The 9,627-nt window shown below is 36.3% G+C and overlaps 1 protein-coding gene across 1 annotated transcript in view; it reads right to left on the reverse strand.

Moving 5' to 3' along the window:
* Positions 1-3,322: 3,322 nt before the first annotated feature.
* LOC144957855 (uncharacterized) overlaps positions 3,323-9,627 on the reverse strand; it is a 28,582-nt gene continuing 22,277 nt past the window's right edge. The window contains exons 6-7 of the mRNA XM_078889326.1: positions 6,090-6,250; positions 3,323-4,695 (exon numbers count right to left, since the gene is read on the reverse strand). Coding sequence (XP_078745452.1) covers positions 4,225-4,695; positions 6,090-6,250 — 632 coding nt within the window. The 3' untranslated portion in view covers positions 3,323-4,224. The remainder of the gene's footprint in view (positions 4,696-6,089; positions 6,251-9,627) is intronic.

Below are 9,627 nucleotides of genomic sequence, written 5' to 3' on the forward strand. Positions count from 1 at the left end.
CCTATTGGTTGTAATATAACGCATATTTTGATACCAAATCAGAAACATGACAAAACCTATTGGTTGTAATATAACGCATATTTTGATACCAAATCCGAAACATGACAAAAACCAATTGGTTGTAATATAACGCATATTTTGATACCAAATCCGAAACATGACAAAAACCTATTGGTTGTAATATAACGCATATTTTGATACCAAATCCGAAACATGACAAAAACCTATTGGTTGTAATATAACGCATATTTTGATACCAAATCCGAAACATGACAAAAACCTATTGGTTGTAATATAACGCATATTTTGATACCAAATCCGAAACATGACAAAAACCTATTGGTTGTAATATAACGCATATTTTGATACCAAATCCGAAACATGACAAAAACCTATTGGTTGTAATATAACGCATATTTTGATACCAAATCAGAAACATGACAAAAACCTATTGGTTGTAATATAACGCATATTTTGATACCAAATCCGAAACATGACAAAAACCTATTGGTTGTAATATAACGCATATTTTGATACCAAATCCGAAACATGACAAAAACCTATTGGTTGTAATATAACGCATATTTTGATACCAAATCCGAAACATGACAAAAACCTATTGGTTGTAACGCATATCTTATTTGCCATTGATTATAGTTAATAACAAAAATATCATAATGAGACAACAACCGGAAGTGCTCTAATAAAACAAAAATTAGGCCAGGTATTTTTGATAGAATCTTCTTCGTTTTAAAAACCACTAGTTAGCTATGATTTTTTAAAAACCTGGTACCCACTGTCTCAAAACGGTATTTTGTCGATGTCGCTGTGTACATATATGCAGGTCTGACATCCGAATGCAATTATGGGCCTACTTTAACATTGTTGTAATGGACAGTAATTTGCGTTTTGTTTTGTTTTTTTTTTAGATTTCCATTACAACAATGAGCACCTAGTTCTCCCTGATTTAGGGGAAGGTGAATCACATATGTGACACATCGTCTCAAAACGTTATGATGTCGGGATGAACCAGATGCTAAAAGTCGAATCAAATACCTATTTTCTTTGTTTATAACCACGCTGCTCGCCGTTGCTGGGCGATGTGACATCAGACTATTGAATCCAGTTTTCACCAACTAAATCGCCCCGACATAATACTATACCGTTTTGAGGTAACAGGCCACAAAACAGGAATGATAATCATAATCTCACCATGCTTCCACTTTGATATGGGAATTGACCATTCACCAACTTGACGTACCATGGTAAGGTTTTGTAACCAGAAATATAAAGACATTAATATAAATAACCCGATAGCAACATCATGTGACTAGCATTGTCCATAGCATCGTTGAAGCGGGAAGAATGTATTTGTGTCAGTGGATGACATAACCAGTCGGAAGGTGAACATTTTTTATTTGCTTTTTTTTTTTTTTGCATTTCTGAAAGAATATGCTCCCCAGAACATTTTAATCTTTGTTTGAAGTAAATCGGGTAATTTTCCATGAATTTATGGTCAGATGTATGGGAAAAGTATCCAGCAAATTTTCTCAAATTTCATACTTTTTCAACTTGACTAGCTGTAAAAAATATTTAGAAGTGAAATTAAGCTTTGATATCTCCCGGAGAAGTACAAAAAGGGTTGATTTAATCATTTATGAAAAGAACTTATTTTTGATTTAAAAAATTGACCCCAACTTGGCAATATCTCAGTTCAAACCTTTTCACCATCCGACTGATTATGTCATTCACTGTAACAAATATTCTGGCCCGAAAATAAAAAGGGGAGGAGGGGGGAGGAAAAAAGAAAAACAATGAGACAAGATATCATAGACATTGTTTAGAAAGATGATATTTTTAAAGCTCTCTTCATATTCTATGCGCTTCAGGATATCTTGTTTATTCTTCCTCAAGCCACACAAGCCTTTAAAATCGGATGTCTATTTCAAATTGTGATTCCACGGATGGCACTGATATTAGTATTAAGAAATGGCTTGAAATTCCATAACGTAGGAATACAAGAATCATTTAGTAACTGGTGTACCTTAACACACTCAACCCTAACACCGACTATATCCGTTGTTTACCCGGGTTACTCTTACCCCATGCCTATTTATTACATTTTTCTGAGACAAATTATAAGCATAGTATCAACGCTAATGTTTTTCATTTTTACATGTTTATGGTAGTTGAATAAAACTATCTATCCATATACTCATTTTTAATACATCTTTTCCAATTTTTGAAAAGTAGCAAAAATCTCTAGGATTGACTGAGTTAAAAGAAAATAAGCTCTTCCGCTACGGGTGTTTCTTTTTTTTACGAAACCTACCGAAACCCGACAAAGTTCGGAAGTAGGCAGCTGTGGAGTGAACCTGGGACTCAGGTAAATGTACACCATTGATTGGGGAGTGAACCTGGGACTGGGTTTCGGCGGGTTGCGTAAAAAAGAAACACCGTTCCCCTACGGCATCATTAGATACCGTCGCGTATGCCGTCCATGAAGGAATATAGATAATTCATCAAACAAGATGTCTGGTGTCAACAGGAATCACCCATGTTTTCCAAAGTGAGCAAATTGGGGGTTAATAACCTTGCCCACGATGGTGTACAGTCAACAAGAACGAGGAGGTCGATGGTTCAATTGGTAATTCACTAACATTGCAAGGACAGAAACTGGTATGGACACATGGTTCTGTCCTCTTCGTCTACACAGCAGTGTTTGTGTATAATATGGTCTTGTGATATGACACGTGTTTTCGGATCTGAAGGTCCTGGGTTCGAGCCTCGCTCGGCGCATATTTGAGTCCTTGGAAAAGGCTATTTACTCACATTCCCTCACCGTACCCAGGCGTAAAATGAGCACCTGGCCCTTAACGGCGTTGTCTTTGTCGAGAAAAGAAATTGTTATATCGCCTAACGGGCGTCATTTGTTGTTCTACATATTACGTGTTGCTGTTCGTCAGGGATCTTTGCAAAGCGCTTTAAGCGCGTTTAGTGGATATTGCCCTATATAAAAGCTCACGTTTATCTGCGTCTCATGGAATATGTGATTAGTGCTTTGCAATAGGCGAGCGTCCTATCAAAGGGGAATCAAGCAATTTTGATTCAAATTAACGCTACATAAACTGAAACAAATCATGGCTCCGTGGACCATAATTTGGTTCTGAAGAAGGGTATTGTTAAATATTGCACTTGAATATGTTGTTTTTTTCGTGGTTTGATTACCGTTTTGTCGTAGTACTTAGATACATCATACATTGAAGAGGGCGATGAGTTTAGTGAAAGAAAAGAAACAAATGTGATAAATTGCAACAAGCTCTCTGATTCTTATGAATTTATTTATCAATGATTTTCATAGAGAGAAAAAAAAACAATAATCTATGAAAAATAAATTGTTTTCGCAGTTCTTCATGCAAAATAACTGATTTTGTCTGTTGATAATCAACCCACAGAAAAACGAACAGTTACTCACCGGCACCGCATCAAATAGTTTATGTCGAGGTGGAACCGATTTCGAATGAATTTACTCCAAAAAAAAAATAATAATTAAAAGCATAATGTTTGCCAATTAATTTATCATTAGTTAAACATCACATCGATATCAATTCAAGGAGTGATTTAATATATCATAACAATATTGTCTATCAAAGTTTCAACAACGGAAATTCCAAGCATATCGATATAAAGTCCAAAAAAAATAATAAAAATAATACTAAAATTCTCTTTATGTATAGACGAAGGGGACAGAAATGTGTCTTTAGGGTCTATTCCTAGGAAAGACTGGAATAACCCAGGCGTCAGCCGCAGAGCAGCGCCGCAACGTGAGCTAGGGAGAGGTGACTTGCTCAAGGCCACACGACGCAGCGGCGGGTGATTGAACTCGGTACCTTTCGGGTAAGAAGCAAAGACCGTACCGCTGAGCCACGCTGCCCCACTCAGGGGTACTCGTATTATACAGTACCCGCCGGATTCTAGCACGCTGAATTCCAACACGCTCTGCAATACGGCAAGCGGGAGCTGGGTGACCGATGTTTATCTGCAAGTCGTTACCTCCCTTGAGCATCGGATTTTGACACGCTCGGATTTTAGCACGCTGTGTTGCTTCTCCCGAGAGTGTGCTATAATCCAGCGAGAACTGTGCCAGTGCATAAAATTTTATTTTTTTTTACAGATAAATTCTTTGAGTAAAAAATAATGGGGGGGGGGGGGGGGAACAAGCAACTAGCCATGCATTGGTTCGATTACGTTGTTACCCAAAATAGAATCAGCGTTTTTATTACCACTACCACCGTATTTGTGCATGTTGGGAAATACGTCCGAATTCTCCGGAGCCACGCCGTGACAAAGATGATGTGACGTCATTTGCATGCTAGGGGTGGCCGAATCCGATTGGTCGTCGATTTCCTCGTCGTAGTCAATTTCTGTGACGTCAATGTTTTCGTTGCTGTTTTCGTCCAACCCGCTGTCCTCCCTATCGTCAGAAATTATGTCAATACTATTGCTGTTATTGCTGTTGTTATTGTTGTTGTTGTTGTTACTGGATCCTATGTTATGAGAGTCGGGATAAGCCAGAGGTTTGGTCGATCCGTGTCGGTTGGAGTTCGAATCCTCGTGTATCTTGCCGTCGTTTGAAATGACTGTCTTTTTGCTACGTTTCCATTTCATTCGTCGATTCTGGAACCAAATCTTCACCTGAAGAAAAATTTTATAAAAGTCAAGAAGATTGAAATATATTGGAATAGAATGAAGCATCACAAACCGAAGATATAAATCTTAAAAGGTGTGTATCTCTCCATTCCAGCCATTTTCAGGATTGTCCCCAAAACTTCACACCCCATCTAACAGAAAAATATATATATATTTTTATCATTCAAACACAATGGAGTAAAGTTCTTGCCATACATAATTTCTTTAGCAGAACATCGAGATACTCTGTTTATTTTCTTTAAATTTTATGATGTACAAAAGAAATTTGAATAAGAAAAATGTTGGTTGTATCGTAACGAATGTGACAATTTTCCTATAGTTGGTAAGGAGAGGGTTAACCAAGCGTAACAAAGCAGAAACAAAAATACTAGAAAAAATAATAACATCAAAAAAAAAAAAAAAAAAAAAAAAAAGAAATCAGCCTGCCTCGACTGGTGATCGAACCTCAGACCTCTTGGTTACCGGTCAGACGATGACTTCAACTTTTCAAAGACTTTTTATATGAAAAGACGGAATCTGTTTTTGTTTTGTTTTGTTTTTTTGTTTTGTTTTTGTTTTGTTTTTTTTCCCGCTTCTCGTTTTATTTCTTGACCTATCTAAATAGCCATGCCAATCATAATCACACGTTAAATTCAAGTCCCCGTGTGAGCGACACAGAGTTAATCCTTGGAAAAGGCATTTTAATTCACATCAACTAACTACACCCAGGTGTAAAATAAGTATCTGATCGATAACAACGTTACCTCTGTCGATAAAGAAATAACAGCTATCACCTTATATCGTCCCACATATTCTGGCTGTGGACCCTTTGCCAAGCGCTATGAATATTATTAGTAAATATTTCGCAATACACATTTTAATTTTTGGTTCTTTTATTTGTTTGTTTTCTTAGATTTTTGAATGTTTGAATTTCTATATCATGAGCATCTTCAATTCAATAAAACTTGATGAAAACAAAATGGTTCAAAAGGAAATGATGTATTAAACTATTTTGATAATAATAATAATAATAATAATAATAATAATAATAATAATAATAATAATAATAATAATAATAATAATAATAATAATAATAATAATAATAATGATAATAATAATAATAATAATAATAATAATAATAATAATAATAATAATATATAATAATAATAATAATAATAATAATAATAATAATAATAATAATAATAATAATAATAATAATAATAATAATAATAATAATAATAATAAATAATAATAATAATAATAATAAATAATAATAATAATAATAATAATAATAATAATAAATAATAATAATAATAATATATTGTTGTTTAACACTATCGAGACCTGGATAAACGCCATAGCTCGTAAAGTCTACTTACTTAGTACTGTACATATCTCACCTGTGTCTCTGTCAACATGAGTGACGTTGCCACCTCAAATCTCTTGGGACGTGACAAGTACTTGTTCATCTTGAACTGTCTCTCCAACTCCAGTAGTTGTTGGGACGTGAAGGCTGTTCGTGGACGCCGTGTCTTCCCCAAGGCAGCTGCCTGGTTGTTGCCTGCAAAGTGATGACGATTTGGATATGATGTTTAGTTATCTATTTACCTGGAACAACTATTATTTTTTAAATGTCTAACGTCTACATCATGGCACAAGACCGAAGGGCTATAGCTCAGTTGGTCGCTGGTTCGGATAAGTAAGTAAGTTTAACACCACTCTGAAACCAGAAGATAATTACACAAGGTTTTACACTTCCAATGAGATTGGAACCCGTTTTTTTGACGTCACACTTTTGTTCCTTATTGTTAAATACGTTTGAGAGACATCAAAGTAATCCCAATTTGACAACCTCGGAATTCGTATCAATCTATCGATATAATAACAAAGTTTTCTGACCAAAACAGGGAAAATAAATGTGTTTCATCGGCACCCAGCTCTATACGTCCCGTCCTCCCTTCCCCCCCCCCCCTCCTCTCCTCCTCCCTTCCCAAACACATCAAAATAATGACAGCTAACAAGAAGACCAATTGTCGGTACTGAAGAAATAAGAATGATGAGATTAATGCACAGCAAAGCACGGAGGACCCATAGAAATCCGCTCTCAATTCAATTCTCTCCATCGGGATCACAGATAATTCCCTCACTCCTTTCTTCACTCAAGAAAAGAAAATTCCAAATTGCCTCATACCGACAAAAACACTATTTTTTTTTTAACTTTCCATTTCGATCAGAATTGTCTTTTACTTGAAATGCCAATCGTTTGAGAAGACCATTTTAACTTGTCCAAAAACCTTAAACTCAACACTTTTTAAAAGTCTTAAGTTTTAAAATATTTGACAAGTTGGGGGGCACCTAAATTCAACAATATAATTTGAGGTAAATATGAACAGAAAAAAAAGAATTCTGGCCAAAATAGATTTTCAAAACAAGTTGTTTTGTCCGTGTAAGCCGAAACATCCCTTTGCCATTCGGTTACCTCCTCTTGGCAAACTAGACCCCCAAGACGTGAATGTAGAAAATATAATAAACACGAAATAAACAGACGAAGATTGGGAATCGGTCAAAGGGAATAGAATAGAAAAGATGTTAGAGAGATAAAATCCTGAACTTACTCTTTTCAACAACCCAATCTAATTGCCCGTTTGGGGCATTAATACTCGAGATTAACTTCCCATTCCTGTTTGTGTGGGCATACGCATGCGCAAGTCTCCATCAGTTCATGTCAGAATCCCTATGTGATCAGGTCAGTATTAAAAGCGCATTTTTCCCGCAAGCTCGGGAGCCATTTGCTAATTTAATTTACCATTTCCCCTTCGATTAGTCCCCAAGCGGTACTCGACCCCCACGCGGCCATTTTGTATTCTTCTCGTGCATTGTGGGATGGCGTTGAATCACGTGAGGGGCTTGGGCCAATCAAATTAGCATGACAAACAGCCGAGTGGTGGGTTGCTTCTATTGAGATGAGGCAAGTTGTTAAAGACTCAAAGTGGTGTGAAAGAAATTAGGGATGAAGGAATGAAGACTGCGTGAATTTAAAGATGGGTTGGAATGAAGGGATAGGGGTGGGGGGGGGGGGAAGAGGAGCAGGGGGTGGCTGGGCGGGAGGAGAGAGGGGGGAGTGGATGTTGATGGGGCATTTAAGCGGCTGTTCGTATTTTACGTATCAAATTGAGTGTGTCTGCAAAAGTTGCTCAACCAAAAATTCGTCATGAATATGATGATGATGATGATGATGATGATGATGATGGTGGTGATGATGATGATGATGATGATGATGATGAGGAGGAGGAGGAGGAGGAGGAGAGGAGGAGGAGGAGGATAACGACGACGATGATGATAATCATGATGATGATGATGATGATGATGATGATGATGATGATGATGATGATGATGATGATGAGAATGATGATGGTGATGACGATGATGATGATGATCATGATGATGATCATGATGATGATGATGATGATGAGGATCATGATCATGATATAACAGATATATCTGTGAGAGAAAGAAAATCAAAAAAATAGTATCACTTTATATTTCTTATTCCTTTCCGTTTTATTTTTATTTTCTATTTCTGATTCTATTTTTTTTTAAACATTATTATTAATCTTCTTTTGATAGGACAAGAAATGCAACGAAATCATAATATAAGTCGAGGTTTCTGCTTAGGATTGAACCAGCGTCTTGATCAGAAGGTCGTGAGTCAATACGTACAACACTATGGCCACCCACCCGGCCAGTCAACATAGCGTTGAGAAACCTTTCTCATCAATTTTGTTCAAAATGTTGAAAAATGTGTTGAACCGAGAACATAATTTATAGAATGCAATAGTCAGATAATCCTCAAAGATGATGGATGGACGTGAAATTTAATTTGAATACCGTTTTGATTTGATTTCTCCTACTCTTCCTCACTCTATCCTCTTATTCCTCCTCCTCCTCCTCCTCCCCCTCCTCTTCTTCTTCTTATTATTATTCTTATTCTTCTCTTCCTCCTCCTCCTCCTCCTCCTCCTCCTCCTCCTCCTCCTCCTCCTCCTCCTCCTCCTCTTCCTCCTCCTCATTTTCTTCTTCTTCTACTTCTATGAGTAGAATAAGTAAATATTCTCCCTATGCATCCTCATTGTCTATTATAGTTTAATGTTAAGACTTATTTTATAAGGAAATATTTGATAGATTAAAAATCAGTTTTCGATTACGGATTATTGTTCATGATATGAACATCTTAAACATATTATTTTGTGTATGACCTGTCATTGTGGCTTTGATGTTGGTATCGAAAAGGCGCCTAGAGCTGTTTGTATATGGAATAGGCGCGGCATAAATATTTTACATTGTTATGAGTATGTTAGTCTATACATCCTTAATAGATTAACTTGAAGCCTACGACATCTAAGCCTAGAGCGATTTAAATAGTTTAATATTTCTTCGCACTAGTGGAAACCCCGCAATATAAGCGGAGAAATAAAAGCTGCGAGTATTACGAACAGGCCATCAAATTTTTAAAAATTAAAAAAAAAAACATTTTTTTTTTGTATTTTATTATGAAAATTAACATAGATCGAATTTTTTGAGCCATCGACAACCAAAATTTGTCCTGTAGGTGCGCCCAAATGAATTTGGCAACAGGGCGGCCAGATGGCGATTCCCAATGCCAAGGTCAAATTAAGGACCGATCATTATGCCCTAGCAGATATTCTAAATGATCATGATTTGAGTCAACGAGTCAACAAGATTTGCAAGTTACTCGTATATCAATCTGTAAAAATAAAAAAGTTTTTTGACTTTTTGATTTGCCAAGAACTCTCCACTCGTTTGCAAAAAAAAATCAGCATGGGCTGTTCGTCCCTTGTGAATGAATGAATGAATGAATGAATGAATGAATGAATGAATGAATTTATATAGCGCCTAGATCCACAATGTGCTCAGAGGC

Source organism: Berghia stephanieae, chromosome 12 (assembly GCF_034508935.2).
Source record: "Berghia stephanieae isolate SIO BIC M18660-M18661 chromosome 12, UCSD_Bste_1.3, whole genome shotgun sequence".
In the NCBI taxonomy this organism is placed as follows: Eukaryota; Metazoa; Mollusca; class Gastropoda; order Nudibranchia; family Aeolidiidae; genus Berghia; species Berghia stephanieae.